Source organism: Brassica rapa, chromosome A04, assembly GCF_000309985.2.
Source record: "Brassica rapa cultivar Chiifu-401-42 chromosome A04, CAAS_Brap_v3.01, whole genome shotgun sequence".
Classification (NCBI taxonomy): Eukaryota; Viridiplantae; Streptophyta; class Magnoliopsida; order Brassicales; family Brassicaceae; genus Brassica; species Brassica rapa.
In genome coordinates, this window is record NC_024798.2 from 20,616,607 (window position 1) to 20,636,187 (window position 19,581).

The window sequence follows — 19,581 nt, forward strand, 5'->3', positions numbered from 1 at the left end:
GCAGAAATTTGAGGAACAGGTGATCCCAAGTTTTCTTCCTTGACATCAGTTAAATCTCGTATTTTCTTACTTCCAAATCATTACAACTCAGAATTTTAAAATCACCCTTACCGTAAACAATGATTACAGAGACAAGTAATTAGTCAGATCTTAGTTTATTTTGATTTTGAAAGATCGGTTCAAACTGGCTGATCATGAAACAAATCAAAATTTGGTATGATTTATTCTGCTTCAGTTGTACCACTATTAAGTACTTATTGCTAATACGTATATAGCCAATTCGCCATGTGTATATAAGTAAATACTAGTTTTTGCTATAGATAATGATTTATTTTGATGGACTATGATAAGAGATCGTAAGATACCATATGTAACTTAGTCATATAGTCTACTTAATGTAAAAGAAGAAGAAGATATCGAATTAAAAAATATAGGTAAAATAGAGTGGTTAGTGAGTCATAACCTATTTACCTAGTCTTCATGAACCAATAAAGGACATAGGTGCTCCCTCTACTTTATCTATCTTGCTCAATTATATTTTCGTTATATTATTATTATATTGCATCATTGTGCATGCAATATTTTCGATATTCGTTATATTATTATTATATTGCATTATTTTCGTTAAACATGCAAGGACTAGTGTCTTAATCTATCATTAAATTAGGCTTTAACTGGATTTTAGAGAACATTATTATTGTGCATGCAATGTATTTCGGAGAAAAAAAACAAAGAACCCTAATTAGAGAGTGTATTTAGGCATTTTATGACAATTAATTTTAAAAGCATAAAAAATCTAATGTGTTTGAAAATTTTAAATAAAATTTACATCGAAAAAGAAAAAGTATATATGAAGGAAAATCTAGATTTCAAAAACCTATCTCAAAGCAACAGAAAAGAGGAACCCTACAAGGCATATTGAATAAACAACACTAGATCTCTATCAAAAAAAAAAAATTTCGGTTGTAGATAATCGAGCAAGTTGCCATTTAAAAAACGTATATAATAGATGAAAATGATTAAAATCCTAGTCCTGAAACGCATGGTATATATTTCATTGCTACATTACCATGAATTGATTATTCGTTAATAATTCGTTGGGAAAAGAAACATATAGAGCAAATACAAACAAATGTATGAGAGGGATGAAGAAAGAAAGCAAAGTTTGGAAGGGGCCCTTAACATGTCCTCTAACGTCAAAAATACATTATTCTTCATTACTACTATTACTTTCACCCTCTCATCACACTCACTCAACCTTTCATTTTTCTTATTACCTAATTCATCAGATCCATATTAGAACACAATACGATCCCTTAACATCTCTCTTTCTCTCTAGACTCAACAAGCTCATATATCATGTCATCTCCTGGAGATAGAGGAAAGAACTTTATGGAATCATCAGGATCAGAGCCACCGGTAACACCAAGCCGTTACGAGTCACAGAAGAGACGCGACTGGAACACTTTCGGACAGTACTTGAAGAACCAGAGACCACCCGTGCCGATGTCTCACTGCAGCTGCAACCACGTGCTTGATTTCCTCAGGTACTTAGACCAGTTCGGTAAGACAAAGGTGCACGTGTTTGGCTGTATGTTCTACGGCCAGCCTGAGCCACCAGCTCCTTGCACGTGCCCTCTCAGACAAGCTTGGGGAAGTCTTGACGCTTTGATCGGACGGCTGAGAGCAGCTTATGAGGAAAACGGTGGATCTCCGGAAACAAACCCTTTCGCTACTGGAGCAATAAGGGTTTATTTGAGGGAGGTTAGGGAGTGTCAGGCTAAGGCTAGAGGGATTCCTTACAAGAAGAAAAAGAAGAAGCCAAAGACGGAGATGAGTGGTGGAAGAGACGACTCTTCTTCCTCATCCTCCTCCTTCAACTTCTCTTGAAAGACTTTATGGTAACATATTTCTCCAGTAATTAACTACGCTTTTATTTGATTGAATATGTGCGTTTGAATTCATTTACATATATACAAAGATCTTGTTTCTTGATCTTTGTACTAGGTGTGGTTTCACGAACTAGTAACATATTCACCCCAAATACATTTGTTTATATTGTAAACTCTAATTAGGTAAGTAGGTCGGATTTTGATTGTTGAGAAAGCCCTGATCATATATATATTTGTATTAATCTTGGGTTCCAATCAAGGGACAGATATATAGTGATTAGATCTTAGGTTTTGAATGGATGTAGAATTGTTTTTAGATGACTTATTTTAAAACATTTTAGCTATTTCATTGAAAATATATTTTAGTTTTGGAATGGTAGATACAGGAAAATTTTTACTACTGTTGTTTATTCAAGACAGTAATGATTGGCTCTTAGAATGCTTCTCTTTAAAGATTCGTATAGATTTTGTTCCCCATTGATGATCAAGAAATAAATTGATTGAAACTTTCCCCCTCATTTTATAACCTAAATAAATCGATTAATAATTGAGATTCCATGATTGTTCTTAAAGGTTAATAAGGTTATCTCAGAATAGAAGTTTATACACATATAATACTTTATTGATCATCATGATTTCATTATTGCTATGTGGGTCTTAGGAAAAATTATCTCACTATATATAATCTAACCAAATCTTCAATATATTCAATTCAATCAAATCCTAAATAAAATTCAACAATTGTAGTTTAGGATCTCAGATTTTAGAGCTTGGATTTTGATATATTAGTTAGAGCTTTCTTTTTACTCACGAACATTCGTAGTAGTTGTGCATTTGTATTTTCTGAGATTAAATAGTATATTAGATTTTCTGGGACAGTATTTTTCTCTTTGAATACACCTGACCGTTTTTTTCTCTCTTTGATCTCAGATATAATTTCAACCGTAGGTAATATAAATATATACTTTGCTCGAATCATCTTTATGAGTCTTCCTTTAGGGTCTTTGTCACCATTAGCTTTGGAAAAGCTTGAAAGTTTGTTTGTCCCCCGCAAAGCTTTATGGATTTTAATTTGTTCGATGATACAATATATAACATATGTGATATATCACACACGAAAGGAATACATATCTTGAATCATTTGGCATAAAAATATGAGTTATATTCAGATTTCAGTTTTATTTTTATAGCACAAAGAAGCATGATCTAGCATAGTTATAATCTAAAGTTGCATTAATATTAGTCTTCCATGTATCTGAATATCTAGCTAAGCTGATCACATTAAATTACGATATATAATTGATTAGTGAATAATGCTGATATAACTGAGATTTCCAGGATCAATAACATCTCAGAGATGGATCAAATGTAAAAGAGGCCTCAAATCTACCTACTACTGATGATCAAGAAGTCAACATATCTTCGGATCTTCATCCACTCTTTCTCTTCCGTAGCTATCGATCGGTTATGTATTTCCATAAGCTATATTCTCTTATTAAGCTCATTTGAATAAGTGTATAGATTATACAGTGTAAAGACAAGTTTGTTTTGTACTTCTATGCCAGCGTACTTCTTGTCTTACGTAAGTCAAACACATTTCTATGAGATATTAATGGCGGAATAACCTGATCATTGTTGGTAATGCAATTAAGTCAAAATGAAGATAAGAAAACAAGTTTGTTTTAAAATGTTATTTAACAGTGATATATACCAAAACACCATATGTACCATGCATTAATTTGTATTCATTATCCCAAAAACACAATGTACAATATTGGTAGGCAAGTTATTAAACAAAACAAAAATTTGGTAGGGAAAATTCTTAAACAAAACCACAAATTGGTAGGGCAGTACAAATCGCATGTTTGTCCTCCTAATAATGCTTTATCGTTTTCTAATTGTCAAGTATATTGTGTAAATCCAGTTGGTGTATTAATTTATTGGTATCCTCAACAACTGAGAAGAGCCAGTACATAAGAGTATAAAGCTTTGCTATGGGCTGTAAATTAAGAAATCATTAGAGGAGGAATATTTGATTTGACTGTATACGAGTACTATGAGTATGAGTATGAGTATGAGTATGAGTACGAGTACGAGTATGATGAGTATGGGTATGAATATGAATAAAAGGTTTTGATATGGGCTATAAAATTTCGAAATCATTAGAGGAGAAATTTTTAATAATGTTGTGGTCATATAATCCTCATGGGCCTAATAAGAATAACTTCAAAATAGGGCCATGAACTTTCTCTCCCGTTGGTTTGTGAAGTTCCCAGCTTCTCACAAGTCACAAGTAGTCACCTGTCAATGTCATGACCTAATCTGATGAGCTAACATTCAACTAACCAAATTAAAATTTATTTGGATTCTTTTCTGTTATGAAACTAAGCCAGGAATGCACAGCAGCTGAATCATCGTTGGAAGCATTCAATGATGGCGTTTCAATAAGGAACCAGAGTCGTTGCATTAGACTCGGGTCGAGCCCACAAGAGACACGTGAAGTTTCTGAAAACTGCATCGTTACAAAGACGTACAGGTCATCAGTAGATAGATTGTGAGGAGGGACTTGAAAGCAAAACGACATGCAAGGCAACGTCGTGAGACTGAGACAGGATGTGTGTACTCTGAAAGGAAATGACTAGTTAGGGAAAGAAAACCTCCACTTCACTTCACGTCACCACTTATGAGTTATGACTTATCTACTTCCACGGCACTCTCATTTTCGACCGCTTCTTTATTTTTCCAATCCTCATTATTTTCTTTTTAAATTAATAATATTGTTTTCTTTCGGTCATTAAATTCAAAACCCGGGCCGAGGCCCACCATAGCTTCCACTAATTTGTCTACTTTTTCAGGCACAATGCAAATGAATTAAATACGATTTACTTTACTTTACTTTTTTTTCTTCATTTGGTTCCTTGTAAATTAAATTGAATTACGTCTTCTAAATTCTAATAGACATATTTTTGTAAATACTTGTTGCTTAGTTGATTCGTCTTGTTAACAAGGGCGAACAATTCTACCCAAAAAAAGAGCGAACGTAATCTCAAATCGGTGAAAACGTATTTCTACAAGAGATGAACGCGAATTAGCCCAATAATAAGTTTACGCACAAATAAGTTGATTTAAAAAGTATTAGCTTTAGGAAATCAATATTGATTCGGTCTTTATGTTAATTTCCGTCAATGATATGATATGTAGGTATTATTTGCTGTGAATTACTTTCGGTGTCCTCCGAAGTCTATAAGAAAAGGTGAGAAAGAGAAAAAAATTCTTATCGTTTTATTACAAACTGATAAATGATAGTAATATATACTATATATCTGTTATTCATATCTCTTTTTCTGGCATAAAACTTTGATGTATATACTAATAATAGATCCTCGTCAAGTCATCATTCACATTACAAATGTGATCTCTTCCTCCACACAGAACATACATCCTTCGTCATTTTTCTTTTTGGTCAAATGTTTCATCTCGTAGCAGACGTTTTAAATTTAACAATGTGTTTGAATTAGAATCATGGCAGTACTTGGTATAATGCATGTTGTTGAGAGAAGTGAAACATTATTTTCTTTCTAATATCATGTGGTTATAAAGAAGCACAAATATTACATGAAATAACACCAATGTAGCATTATCATCTTGTTAGCTTATGGTTAAATGTTTTATCAAATTAATATTTTGATGATTTAAGAGTTTGAATGAAACTATGCAGAATAAATATAGTCTTCTTATGATACATATTAGACTGCTTTTTTTTTTACTATTTTTTTTATTTATAGAACGAGAAATATATTAAAATAATAAATAAAATGCATGTATTAATGATAGGGTTAAAAAATTTGATCTGCAAAAAAGAAGAAAAAAGGGTTGAACAATTGATATGCATTAAATTTTCAAAATTATCTGGTCTATATTAATTCTGTTTGGTCTGTTATGTTTTATCTGCAGTTTTTGTATTTGCACTACATTCCAAGCCTTAATTAAATAACGGCAGCGTAGACATGTCAAATCCCTATCCGCAATGATCTCGAGAAGGGATTATACCATTTTTAATTATAGTACTCTTTTATTTCAAAAAATATCATAGTACTCTTTACCGAATTCTTATTCTTTGTCAAAAAAAGAAAGAATATGTCTAGCAAATCCCTGTTCCAAAAAAAAAAATGTCTAGCAAATCCCTTATATAAATCTTGTAGGAGTACATAATAACTTCGCGTAATATGATAGCGATATACATCTCCTACACGTGTTTTCGTATATAGTTATTTATTTTTGCTACTCTAAGAAGTCCGATGGAGTATTTTACCAAAAAAAAAAAGATGTCTGATGGAGTATTTTACCATCCATTTTCCTCGTTTGTCCATTTTCATGATTTCATGCGTGCTAATTAAAAGGTAATTTAGGTATCCGATACAAATAATGACTAATTATTAAAATGATAATCCTACGAGTTTGTTTTACCAGGTATGACTGTATGAAATTCTGATAAAAGTGATTTATATTAAACTTATATTTTATGGTTTTTCCGACTTGCATTGTGTGAACAACCTTTTGTGTGAAGACAAAAGTGATTTATTTTAAATCTATAGTTTATTGTTTCTCTGAGTTGCATTGTTGTTAGTCTCAACAAAATTTAAATGATGAAATATTGTTGCTCTAAATTTTTCCTTTTATTATTTTAATTAACACAAAGCCAATTAGATATGGGGATCGATTAAAAATACAAAAAGAGACATCCAATATTAATAACGTGACAAAGCAAATACAAATCATAAAAATGTTAATTCGGAAAAATGAGGACAGATCTTAAATACTTATGAAACTCTGAATATCCGATCCATGGCAATCTCTATCTATAACCCCTAATCACATTTATGTATTTCACTAGGTCCTTACACCATCTTAGTTACCTGTAATGCATGCAAACATGATCTGATAAATTTCTTTTTGAATTGGTTTTCAAATATATATTTTTCAGAAATGGAATCCATCAACTTTTTAAAAACTAATAACACATCGTGTATATACTCCTTTTATTTCATTATGCTAGATGTTTTGGCTAAAACCACAGCCTAAAACTGTATTTTCTTCAGAACGTATTATTAAAATAAAATATTAATAGCAAAAATTTATAAATTATCTTACAATTTGAATGGAGGGAATACTTTTAAGAGAAACCATCCCCGTGCAAAGGGGAAAAGTTGTTAAACGTTTGGCTTACTATTAAATCCAAACTACCCTAATCTTCGAATGCATTAATGTATACATCAATATGACAAACTAGGCTGCTGTATGCAGTAGTGTTCGCGTTGAGTATCACTTAATTAGTTTTTAAGATAATATAATATTGCATTAACGTTTATAGTCCACGGATACACAATTTAGTTCAGCCAATTAATAAGCATGGGCAAAGAGCGTGTATATGTCAGTGGATTTATATAATACATAAAATCTAGTCGTGTTTATATGTCGACGCATGTGTTATCACAAGTATGTGTATGTGTATGTGTTTTTATGACCGGCAAGATGAGTAGGTAAGAGATAATGCGTGCCCTACAAATCTTAATTTTCTCACTTTCTAAAGCAAAAAGAAAGAAACGAAAATCAATTTTAGTTGCAAGCCACTTACTCACTGTTGCTTTCGTGATTATGCTCATTGAATAATCCATTAAGCTTTAAAATTTTATTAAAAAACGTTAACAATATTCTAAAATAAGAAATGTGTTTCACCCACTGATCGACATCGTTTCCTTTGTAATTTCTAGTTAACGGGTATTTTACTTTTCTGATCTACCTTGTAAACCAAGCTGATGCCCGGTTTATACTGGTTTTGCATCGTTTCCTTTGAAATTTCTAGTTACTGAAGCTGAAAACAAAAGCTGATGCAACATCAAAACTTTTTTTTTGAAGTACTAGTTACTGAAAAATAAGTTCATATACAAACACAAAAGTCTATTCATACATATGCAATATTTTCAACCGAATCAATCCACTATTCTCAGATTAACATGTTTTTCTTAAAACGGGAAATGAGTTAAACTGAATTACTTATATCTTACTAGACATTTTCCATGTATTTAACTTTTCAAATAGTTGGGTAAAAAAATTAATTTTCCTCTTTCATCTTCCCACAACACATATTATCAGCGAACAAAACAAGAGGTGTAGAGGCAAAGGAGGTTTGGTAATATTCTCAAGTAAAGTAAATACATGGTAGATACATGCACCTATAAGGGACAAATGCAGGTTGTTCTTTAGAGAAAAAAATATATCCAATTCAAGTGGGAACATTAAGGGATAGAGAGAGATAGGCTGATTTTGACTCTTATACTTTGATGATATATCTAATCTTTGCGATGCTTTAGAACAATTGTCAAGTTACGGCGCCAATTCGGCAATTCCGTAATATATATTGCAAAAGTTGTTGCACGACCATTTTCACGATTTAAACTCTATCTGCACTTGAATTTGAAATCATAGATCATATCTATTTTTTAATATTTTAGTATGTCAAAATGTCGAGCTGTGATAGATTTGCTCTACCATAACCATTTCATCTTTTTTGTTCTTTTCTAGAAAACACTATTCCATAGAAATTCACGCATATAATATAGGTTCTGAGGAGTACTCTTGCATTAATTTGTGAATGCACGGGGGGGGGGGGGGGGGGGGGATCAACATTAGTTTTATTCTAGTCAATAAGATGACTACCATTAGATGGTCACATAAACGTTAGATGATGGTGGCAGTTTGGTTGGATCAACCATTAAAAGATTTAATTTGATGTATTGAGAATTTGAAAGATGATGCATATATGAGAGTTCCGGAATAAATATTGGCCGTAGATAAACTTGTGTTAACAATGATGCCATTTTATTAATTTCACATAACATAAAAATATATTATTAAGCTTTGCAAAACATGATGCCATTTTATTAATTTCACATAACATAAAAATATATTATTAAGCTTTGTAAAACATTGAAAAGGAGCTTAAATAATTCTGACACAATGCATATACCATAAGAGTGGATGCATATGCACAGTTACAGTGATTGCATGTACCCGTACTTATATATTCGAGAAAATCAAGATTTTCAAAATCTTTGAATCGGATAATAAAATAGTACCCTACATTTGTTTTTGTTTTTGTTTATAGAACATTACATGTTACTAGGGTTAAGGTTTCTCCGGATAACATAGTGCGCATGATACAAACACTCTTTACTCTTCAAGACCTTTTAAAATGTGCCATACAAACTTTTGATTGAAACAATCCATTATCTACTATTTAAGGCAATATATTATTATGAAATCACTTGTTCATCCCTAGGTAGTCAGACCAAAATAAGACTGGACTATCTTATCTTTATTATCCAAACACCCAATTTTATAATAATAAGCAAATCAGAAACACATGAATCTGAAAGTTTTATTATTTAGTATTATGAAATTTGAACGGTACACTCAATTGTTGTTAAATCAAATTTCATTTGATATCTTTTTCTTATCAATCTTTATGTAATTTTCGACTTCCATCAAAATCCACTATGCATGAACACATTAAAGGGTAAAGATCATCCATCGTAGAACAAAGTACACATCCAGCACCCAGTGGAATACCAAAACAAAAAATAAATAAAGACAGCCAAAAAAGCAAAAGAAAATTGAATTATCTATTTTAAGATCCTTTGCCCATAACTCACACCAAAGAGACATTTATTTAAAAAATAAAAACCAAGAGAGAAAGAGAGGAAAGTCACTATGTCAGCATCACGTGTATGTCTCTCTCTCTCTCCTCCCAAACACAACTCTCTTCTTCTACTTCTTGTCTAAATCTTGAACTCACAACTAAAAAACATCTCCAAGATTTGCTCTCATGGCTTCCACCACTCTCTGCGACCTCCCTGACGTCATCTTATCCACCATCTCCGCTCTCGTCACCGACTCACGAGCCCGCAACTCCCTCTCCCTCGTCTCCCACAAGTTCCTCGCCCTCGAGAGGTCCACCCGCTCCCACCTCACTCTCCGCGGCAACGCGCGTGACCTCCACCTCCTCCCCGGCTGCTTCCGATCCATCTCCCACCTCGATCTCTCCTTCCTCTCCCCGTGGGGCCACTCCCTCCTCACCTCCCTCCCCGTCGATCACCAGCCCCTCCTCGCTCTCCGCCTCCACCTCTGCTTCCCTTCCGTCGACGCCCTCACCGTCTACTCCCGCTCCCCGACCTCCCTCGAGCTTCTCCTCCCTCAGTGGCCGAGGATTCGCCACGTCAAGCTCATCCGTTGGCACCAGAGACCCTCTCAGATCCCTCAGGGCGACGACTTCGTGCCCATCTTCGAGCACTGTGGTCTCCTCGAGTCTTTGGATCTCTCTGCTTTCTACCACTGGACGGAAGACTTGCCTCCCGTTCTCCAGCGTTATGCTGACGTGGCGGCGAGGCTCACTCGCTTGGATATATTAACGGCGTCGTTTAGTGAGGGATACAAGTCGAGCGAGATCGTTGATATTACTAAAGCTTGTCCTAATCTTAGAGACTTCCGTGTTGCTTGCACGTTTGATCCGAGATACTTCGAGTTTGTCGGTGACGAGACTCTCTCCGCCGTGTCTGCCAACTGTCCTAAGCTAACACTCCTCCACATGGTGGATACAGCTTCGCTGGCAAGTCCTAGAGCGGTTCTAGGTAACCTGGTCTTTAAATTTTGAGAATTATAAACAATTTAATAAAAAAGTTATAAATTTAGATTTTTATATGTAAATTATTTTTTAAAATTTTAGAGTTTATAGACAATTTAGTTGTAAATTTAGATAATTTTTAAAATTTTAGAGTTTATAGACAATTTAGTTGTAAATTTAGATAATTTTGTTAATGTAAATTATTTTAAATTTTTTTAGAGATTATAGAAAATTTAAAAAGTTTTTTTAATATATTTTTTTGTAAATTTAGAGAGTTTTGTTTTTGTGCATTATTTTAAAAAATTTAGCGGTTAGACCAATGTTTTACTTGGCTATGCACGTGCAGGTGGTGAAGCCGGAGATTCAGCTATCACGGCGGCGACGCTGATGGAGGTTTTCTCAGCTCTACCGCATCTAGAGGAGCTTGTGCTTGACGTTGGTAAGAACGTGAAGCTTAGCGGTGTAGCTTTAGAGGCTTTAAACACCAAATGCAAGAAGCTGAGATCTTTGAAGCTAGGACAGTTCCAAGGGGTTTGCTCCGCCGCAGATTGGCGGAAGTTTGACGGCGTGGCGTTATGCGGAGGGTTGTTGTCGCTGTCTTTAAAAAACTCTGCCGATTTGAGTGATATGGGTTTGGTGGCTATAGGGAGAGGATGTTGTAAGCTGAGTAAGTTTGAGATTCAAGGGTGTGAGAATGTGACAGTGAAAGGGCTTAGAACTATGGTTTCACTGCTTAGGAAGACGTTAACTGATGTTAGAATCTCTTGCTGTAAGAATCTAGATGCAACAGCTTCTTTAAAGGCGGTTGAGCCTATCTATGATAGGATCAAGAAGCTGCATATTGATTGTGTTTGGTCTGGTTCAGAGGAGGAAGGTGGAGAAAGGGTGGAAACAAGTGAGACTAATGATGATAATGATGATGGTGATGATGATGATTACGAGAGGAGTCAGAAGAGGTGCAAGTACTCAACAGATGATGTGAATGGGTTCTCCTCTGAAGACAGAGTGTGGGAGAAACTTGAGTATCTGTCTTTATGGATCAGTGCTGGTGAGTTTCTAACACCACTACCTATGACAGGACTAGATGACTGTCCTAACTTGGAAGAGATCAGGATCAAGATAGAAGGAGACTGCAGAGATAGACGCAGGCCTTCTGAGCCGGAGCTAGGACTAAGCTGTCTAGCTCTCTACCCAAAGCTCTCAAAGATGCAGCTAGACTGCGGTGACACGATCGGTTTCGCCTTGACCGCGCCGCCTATGCAGATGGATCTGAGCTTGTGGGAGAGGTTCTTCTTGACTGGAATTGGAAACTTGAGCTTGAGCGAGCTAGATTATTGGCCACCGCAGGATAGAGATGTTAACCAGAGGAGTCTTTCTCTTCCTGGTGCAGGTTTGTTGCAAGAGTGCTTAACTCTGAGGAAGCTTTTTATTCATGGAACGGCTCATGAGCATTTCATGAACTTTTTGTTGAGGATCCCAAACTTGAGAGATGTGCAGCTTAGAGAAGACTATTATCCAGCTCCTGAGAATGATATGAGCACTGAGATGCGAGTTGGTTCTTGTAGTCGGTTTGAGGATCAGTTGAACAGCCGCATCATCATTGACTGATACTAAACAGTGAGTTACTCCACACTATAATTATATTAACTTCAAGAACTAGTCATTTGTTTTACTTTGAATGTTATGTATGTTTTTGTAAAAGGAGAGATATGATGTATACATTTGCAGTGATTAATATTTTCAGAAATGGTATATCCATTTTTTTATATCGAAACTCAATGAACACAGAAACAAATATTACAAGATATTTTATTTAGACAGAAACAAATATTACAAGATATTTTATTTAGACAGAAACAAATATTGCAATGATGAATAATTCAGAAATGGTAAAATCCATTTTTTTAAATTCAAAGAACACAGAAGCAAATATTACACAAGACATTTTATTCAGACAAAGAAAAAGAAGATAACACAGGTTCAGGGAAGAGACTTCTCGCAGGTTGCTAGATAGGTCAGTATCTCTTCACAGCTTGGTCTTTGTTCTGGTACTTCAGACCAACAAGCTACACAACAAGACAGACTACTACATAAGCTTATGTTTTATAGTAAAAAAATGTTTGAAGTGTTGTAGTTTCTGAGGGGTTACACTAACCTTCAATAAGCTTAGCTAATGGTCCTTCAGGTATATCTAGCCGGGCTCCCTTGGCAACGATGTTAAGAACCTGAAAACAAAAGTTAGATTGGTTGTTTTTTTTTTAGTAACCAAGTGTTGTTATTGTTCAACCAACATACTTTTGCTTGTGGTACTCCTTCCCATGGCTTGGTTAGAGTGCATAGCTCCCACATGATCACACCAAAGCTATAGATATCACATTTTTTGGACAAGGGCTCATTGCGCGTAGTTTCAGGAGCAACCCATTCTGGTGTTCCTGCAGGTACAATGTCATTGAGTGTTGTTGTTCCTTCCATCATTACTGAGAGACCAAAGTCACATATCTTGACTGTCCCATCATTGCATAACAGGCAGTTTCCACTCTTTAGATCTCTGTGGACTATCCCCATCCCATGGATGCACATTAAGCCCCTTGTAACACACATAGATACTCAAATGATTACAAAACTCTCCTGATTATGTTTCTAAGTTTTAACATTAAATATACCTGCAAATGTCATGCAATATCTTTATCTTCTTACGCCAGCTTAAGTTCTTGATTACATCAGTCTTATGGAGCAAATGATACAAGGAACCTTTTTCGACATACTCTGTGACCAGTGCTAACTGACGAGGCTTTACGCATGCTCCATGAAACATAATAACTACAACAAGTCCAGATATGTCTTATGTTACTTTTAAACAAGTAATGAAAAGCAAACAAAAGGTAGATGATGGTGATTACCATTGGGATGGTGAATACGGCTGCACAGAAGAGAAGACAAGAAGGAGAGAGAGAGGTCAGAAGAAAAGTTTTAGACAACATAAAAATACTAAAATGATATAAAATACCTAAGAATGAATATCTCATTGCAGAAGTCTTTGATGTTCTCAACTGTGACTGCTTGGTCCTTAAAGATCTTGACCGCAACTTCTGTTTCATTCCATGTGCCACGGAAGACTTCTGCGGAACAGCCTGGATGGTAGAGACCAGCAAAAGGTATAGTGAGTTTGCTGTAGGCTTAATACTTTGATGAGATAAAACAATTCTTACCAAATCCAACACGAGTCTTCCTAAGTATCAAAGTGGAGAAATCTATGATGCATTCTTCATTTGGTAACAAAGGTTTGTTCTGGAACATTGGAGATGCTAGTACTTCCTTCCAGATGTGGATATCATTGCTCTCAGTGCTGTCATTATCACCTTGCTCTTTAGAGAAGAGAGTCTGTATCAAGGATGCATTTACATCTCCCACTGACCTGCAATACCATATATAGACACAGTCACACATCAAACAGATTTTGTCTGCTGAAAGCATATTGTCTGAACAGAACAGTTACATATGTAACTCTTTTTGGTAGTAACTGAGAACTTGTACATATCACTTACCTTCCACGGTCTATTTGGCTCTGTGGCTCCAATGGTGAATGACAAGAGCATTTCCCAGCAACTGAAATAGGAGCCAGTGTTTCCACAGAATTGATCATAACCACAACAGACATATGGTTATGTGAGTCGACAGTAGCAGAAGAGTTCAGATTACTAGGACAACCCTGATCAAGAAAATAAACAAATAATGTCAAGTTCTCAGAACCAGTGTGGAGAATGGGAATGATGCAGTGATCACACTTCTACACAGTGCTTACCTTTACAAGTTTGCTTTTAAGGTTAACAGCATCAGCTAGAACTTTAAACAAGATGGCTCGAGCATGGCAAGAGCCATTACTGATCTGTCCTAGTAGTGGAAAACCATGACTTCCAAGTGATTTTCTAGTTTTTGAAGTAGTCCTTGAAGCTGCAAGTTTATAAAAATCTACCACCTGCCAAAAAAAAGAAGAAAAATTAATAATCTGAACCAAACCGACCTGAATAGCAGAATTCATATTCAGAAATCAAATTTGCATTGCATGAGCCAGAGTTAGTTGTACAAGCAAATGAGATGATATATATTTTAGTTATTATTCTTACCAGATCGCCAATGATCCTAACAGCTTTGGCTGGATTCGAGCGTTCTAGAACAATGGCCAACTTCTTTAGCCATTTAATCTTGTTATCTTTGTCCAAGTCTACAACAATCACATCAGCTTTTAGACCTTCATCACCTAGAGCACGAAGTTCCTCCAGTGTAGGAATGCTTTTAAAATGGTTCAATCTATCATCCTGTTGACAATCCAAATACATAATCAAGTTAATGAAATGAGACTTGAGAAAGAAGTTAAAAGACAAGAACAACCTCAACCTAAAGGTAGCTTACCAGGATCACAGAGTAAAAACCATTTGGGATCGGTTCAGAAAACGAGCCAGTACTCCAAAGAGTGTTTGATGCTCCATAACATGACATCTCATGTATAACACCATTTCTTGGCAATTCTTCATTACTACAATGTAATCCAACAGAAGCTAAACTGGGAGTTTTTAAAACTTCTGACGGCCTTGGAGTTGGAATTGGAGATTCTGATTCTGAGTCTGATGGTACATCACCATTTACTGTATCTTCTGTTCCCGTCTCTCTCAGGTTTTCATCTCTTGTCAGCTCTCTCAGGTCTAAAATCACATAAGCTTCTCTTTAGCCCATATGGCTCACTCAAGAAAAGACTAACAAAAATATTGAGAATCAAACTTCTAGTACCTGCAGCTTGGTCCTCGAGGTCCTCTAACCTGCACATGAGAATGGTATAGTAACAAAGTAAAAGTTAAAGAAAATACGAAACTATACAAAAAATTGCGTTATCTACACATTCCAGTTACAAATTAGTTGCATTTACTTTTTATTTTATTTTATCCAGTGTGTAACCAATAAATGGATTTTTGATGTTCAAGGATTCTCAAAACTGGATTCAAACTATTCACACTAATGGGCTTTGGGAACAAAACCCAAAAGAAAAGCAGATAAACATAAAAATTAACGCGAATGAATCTGTCACCATTTGCAAAAGTACATGAGTTACTCTTACGTTATTTCTGATCCTTCCGTGGCTCCTCGGCGACATTTGCAGCAGTTCGATCCCATCAAAGCCCTTAGTGAAAAAAATTCCAAAAACCTGCATATGTTTTCAACTCAATACTAGTCCTAAAAACACCATCAAACTTAAAACCAATAAAAAGACTGATCCAGACACACAAGAAACCGTAAAATCAAACGATCAAAATTTCAGGAGCGAGAAAATAATCAACTTTATCTGAGAAACTCATAGCAAGTAAGTCAACTACATGTGAGTGTGACATGAATTTTTCTCTGGTTCTACCAATTTTCTGTCAAAATCTTTAACACATAGATTCTTGTTCCTCAAACTCTTATTTAGATTCTTCAAATTTGTCGTTGTACCATTTCTCTGTCAAAATCTTCAATTTAATGATTTTACATATTAAAAATTTAACGACAGTTTAACTATAAAATTAAATTAAGAATGATCAATCCAAGAATCATGGTACCTCAATGTAGATTATTATATCAACACGGCAATAGTTGCCGATGTTCAATTTTTTTTTGACAAAGTCGTTTTTATTTAGAGCTTTACTCTGAACTGGATTTTTTTTTTACAAAACATTTTATCACGAGCTTCTTCAATTTATATAGTATTTGCTTAAAATAAATATGCTAACGTATCTATTAATTAAGAAATAATATCCTATTGTATCTAATAATTGTGAAATCCAAATAATATATTTATTAGTATATATTATTTATTACTAATCACTTTTCTAAGTATATTAAAATGTCAGAGTATATCTTAATGATGTACTTTTCAATGAGTCTAGCATTTTCTATTTTTACTTGTATGTAAAATAGAAGATTTGATAATTATCCATTATATACTAAAAAAGGACTTCGTAGGAAGAATTTTATTAAATGTCTTCTAATCTATTTTACACTTTATATATGTTTGTTCTAATTATACTTACAAAAACTGGAAGATATATTTTCACTTTTTGGTCTAAATTTTTATCTTATAATAATAACAATTTCGAAAATTAAGTTATTTATTTTTAAATCATTTTTGGCATCTTTTTATTTTCATATCTTGATATTCTTAATTTCTTTATATAATCAAATTGTTTTGTTGTTACCATTTGTAAATTTTTTTTTCTTAGGATAATTACATTAATTTACTTTGTCTTTTTATAGATAAGAAAAATATGTGTCTGATTATATGTGCTTGGTTGTTATGTTTCTTAAAATGATTACATTCAATTAAATTGTCAAATTTTAGTCAAATATTTTTGCCATGTTTCCAATGTTACTTTTGGCTTTGTCTGAGAGGCATTCCTTTAGGATAAACCAGCTGTCATTCACCGGATGATGGGTCTTCCTCTGTTCTCATGGCTTAGAGCTTTAATGATATCACTTCCATTCACTAGAGCTTTAACATCCCAAATCGTATCTAGACCCAGTTCATGAATCATGTCTTGAATTGCTAGATAGATTTCTTGTTTCTTGACAAGATCATCCTCATCCTTATGCAGCAATAGTAGTGACATTAAGAAAGCAACACACCATAAGTGATGTAGAGAGGATATTTAGAATAAGTCTTTAACATCTCGAAGAATCAAACCAGTGATTACTCTTGTAGTCGGTTTGATGGTTTTGAGGAGGAAACATATTATTGTTACATGTGTTTTGTTTGCATTCCAAAACTTCGAGTCATATCAACTGACTATTTTAATGACGACATTGAGAACCTTACTCGTATGTCTTATAATCTCTAAGCACTTAATTTAACTAATTGTTAAATTTTAGTTCCCTAGTTGCATGGAAATGCTAGTCTCAAGCTCTGTTTCTATTCTGCGCAAATATGTGTTCACTTCTAGATTCCATAGTGTGCACACAAAAAAAAAAGATTCCATAGAGTCTGTTGAGGTCTATTAATAACGAATTGGAATCATATTGTTTGTCTTATGGCCTGAGTCTACGAGGGCAAAAGCTTTATCCATTTGCTGCTAAAGCTGCATGTAATGGGGTTTCTCTACCATGTAGTAACAACAATCATAACACATATAAAAATAACTTACGTTGTTTTTCATCACACACAAGAGCTTCTTTTATTTTTGATTAACATGAAACATAGACAAATCCAGTTTAGAATTCAGGTTCCGGTTCTTCTTCAACTGGAGCAATGACCCACTCACCATTTTCATCCTTGATCATTCCTTTGTTCTTCTCCACCCACCAAGAACCTGGCACTAAACACTCATCTTTCAAGAACTCACATGACTTGTTCACCAATGCAATACTTCTCTTCACCATCAGTTTAAAATCTCCTTTCTTCCCGTTCCATCCTGCAACCACATGGAGCATTGCCTGCACACATATGAAAAAAAAAAATGTTCGTAAGCTACTATGTATTGCAGTTTTTTTTTCCAATGACGACTACGAGGTTCTGGACCTGTAGGCCCGTACTTTTCCCTATGGAGAGGCCCAAATATTTTTAAATTCAAGGAGACTCTTCTTAAGAGGACTTAAACCAATGATTTTTTTTAGATATCTACTAGATAATTTAACATTTATATCCACCAGGCCACCTCCTCTTTGGTACTATGTATTACAGTTAGAAGTGAAAGAACTTCTCACCTGAAGATTGTGCCAGTCTCCTGGATTCCTTGAGTCCTTTAGGTAAGGTGACTTCTTTGTATCGATCACAAAGTTGGTTCCTATATCAACATACCCCAAGAGTCCTCCAGGATATCTAGTTAAGAGATCAATAGTGTTCCTTACATGGAGGATCTTCAAGTTCTTGTGACGCGTTACTTCGTCCTTGAACTCCTTGTTACCCACTTGTGGACAACCAAACACGATCCCAGTGACCGGATAATCATCACTGGAAGCGTTCTCAGCTATGTCATAAGCGGCTAGAACAGCCTCTGTGGCTCCCAAGCTATGTCCAGTCAACACAATGCTCGGCTTCTCGTCCTTGTACTTCAATAGAAGCTCCTTGATCTTAGTTAACAGCTGTAGCCGTAGACTCATCTTAGTGAACTTCGATTCAGCGTGATCAGAAGTGTAGATCGTGAGCCACCCGAGCATCACCTTACACCCTTCCTCATCTTCACTGTCGCTACCATGAGTACTAAGAGTTTCAACTACCTTGGAACCAGAACCGTTCTGTTCCGGTCCGGTCAGCAACGGGTCAGCTGAAGTAGGCCTAGCTCCCAAAACATTGATCCACTCATAGTTCCTACTCGTCCCCCTAAGAGCCACGTAGATCTCACGGCGTCCTAAGGACTTACTCCGTTCATCAGACGTTACAGCGATGTAACCGAACCAGTTAGACTCACGGTCCCAAGAATCTCGTGACTGAGAGCGGAGAAGCAAACCTTCGGGGAGAGAGACGCGAGCCGTGGCGTAGAGGAAGCTCGTGACTTGGTAGTCAGAAGCGTTTTCCAGCATGACCTTGTCGAAGAAGGAAGACTTGCCGTAGCGGCTGGCTCCACAGTACTTGGAGTTTTGGTCGTTGACGAAAGAGTCGTAAGTGGCTTGACAGAAGTCGCCGCAACGGAGAATGAGCTGGCGAAGTGATTGGTCTAGTGGGTCTAGGAGAGTGTCCCAGTTCTTGGAGCCTAAGAGCTCTTCCCATGGTGTTGCTGCAGCCATTGGAGTTGTGTGAGAAGATAGTACTATGCGACTATTGTGGGTATAAAAAGGATAACACTTAACTTTAACAAGTGGTGGTGGATGGTGATCATGATGATATGTGAGACCTACATGAAATATCCACTCGATATTAGATTATTTATGAATTTAAAAGGTGTGGGAATATTATTGGCATATATACTCCTTTTTATTTTGAGCAACTGGCATATATACTCCAAAGACAAGAAAAAACAAAAAAATCAGTTACGATTCAGTCTTACATGT

The 19,581-nt window shown here is 35.3% G+C and overlaps 4 protein-coding genes across 5 annotated transcripts; 2 read left to right on the plus strand and 2 right to left on the minus strand.

The window, feature by feature from the left end:
• The first annotated feature begins 440 nt into the window (after positions 1-440).
• Positions 441-3,524, plus strand: LOC103865960 (protein LIGHT-DEPENDENT SHORT HYPOCOTYLS 10). The gene is made up of 2 exons (XM_009143828.3): positions 441-1,901; positions 3,231-3,524. The coding sequence occupies exon 1, from the start codon at positions 1,360-1,362 to the stop codon at positions 1,888-1,890; it is 531 nt and encodes a 176-aa protein (XP_009142076.1). The 5' UTR covers positions 441-1,359; the 3' UTR covers positions 1,891-1,901; positions 3,231-3,524.
• Positions 3,525-8,759: 5,235 nt separating this feature from the next.
• LOC103865961 (F-box protein MAX2) lies at positions 8,760-12,346 on the plus strand. Its single transcript, XM_009143829.3, has 2 exons — positions 8,760-10,579; positions 10,919-12,346. Exons 1-2 carry the CDS (start codon positions 9,778-9,780, stop codon positions 12,178-12,180), a joined length of 2,064 nt encoding a protein of 687 aa, XP_009142077.1. The 5' UTR covers positions 8,760-9,777; the 3' UTR covers positions 12,181-12,346.
• Positions 12,158-17,417, minus strand: LOC103866029 (serine/threonine-protein kinase CTR1). 2 transcript variants are annotated; one of them, XM_033290527.1, is made up of 14 exons: positions 16,161-17,417; positions 15,683-15,769; positions 15,358-15,386; positions 14,983-15,272; positions 14,697-14,888; positions 14,375-14,548; positions 14,118-14,281; positions 13,782-13,987; positions 13,580-13,703; positions 13,473-13,492; positions 13,236-13,392; positions 12,868-13,159; positions 12,728-12,797; positions 12,158-12,638 (listed from the first exon to the last, which is right to left on the minus strand). In XM_033290527.1, exons 2-14 carry the CDS (start codon positions 15,736-15,738, stop codon positions 12,553-12,555), a joined length of 1,860 nt encoding a protein of 619 aa, XP_033146418.1. In that variant the 5' UTR covers positions 15,739-15,769; positions 16,161-17,417; the 3' UTR covers positions 12,158-12,552. The 2 variants fall into 2 exon arrangements, with proteins under 2 accessions (XP_033146418.1, XP_033146417.1); XM_033290526.1 differs by having other exon boundaries at positions 15,683-17,417.
• A 242-nt stretch (positions 17,418-17,659) lies between these two features.
• LOC103865962 (phospholipase A1-IIdelta) lies at positions 17,660-19,362 on the minus strand. Its single transcript, XM_009143830.3, has 2 exons — positions 18,298-19,362; positions 17,660-18,027 (listed from the first exon to the last, which is right to left on the minus strand). The coding sequence occupies exons 1-2, from the start codon at positions 19,315-19,317 to the stop codon at positions 17,806-17,808; spliced, it is 1,242 nt and encodes a 413-aa protein (XP_009142078.1). The 5' UTR covers positions 19,318-19,362; the 3' UTR covers positions 17,660-17,805.
• Between the last annotated feature and the right edge of the window lie 219 nt (positions 19,363-19,581).

Excerpts from the sequence above, each read along its gene's own strand:
- LOC103865960 (XM_009143828.3), top strand. The coding sequence starts at position 1,360 with ATGTCATCTCCTGGAGATAGAGGAAAGAACTTTATGGAATCATCAGGA.
- LOC103865961 (XM_009143829.3), top strand. The coding sequence starts at position 9,778 with ATGGCTTCCACCACTCTCTGCGACCTCCCTGACGTCATCTTATCCACC. Across the intron at positions 10,580-10,918 it reads AAGTCCTAGAGCGGTTCTAG|GTGGTGAAGCCGGAGATTCA; the intron begins GTAACCTGGTCT and ends ATGCACGTGCAG.
- LOC103866029 (XM_033290527.1), bottom strand. The coding sequence starts at position 15,738 with ATGGGATCGAACTGCTGCAAATGTCGCCGAGGAGCCACGGAAGGATCA. Across the intron at positions 15,387-15,682 it reads ACGGAAGGATCAGAAATAAC|GTTAGAGGACCTCGAGGACC; the intron begins GTAAGAGTAACT and ends TCTCATGTGCAG. Across the intron at positions 13,393-13,472 it reads CCGTATTCACCATCCCAATG|TTATTATGTTTCATGGAGCA; the intron begins GTAATCACCATC and ends GACTTGTTGTAG.
- LOC103865962 (XM_009143830.3), bottom strand. The coding sequence starts at position 19,317 with ATGGCTGCAGCAACACCATGGGAAGAGCTCTTAGGCTCCAAGAACTGG. Across the intron at positions 18,028-18,297 it reads GAGACTGGCACAATCTTCAG|GCAATGCTCCATGTGGTTGC; the intron begins GTGAGAAGTTCT and ends ATATGTGTGCAG.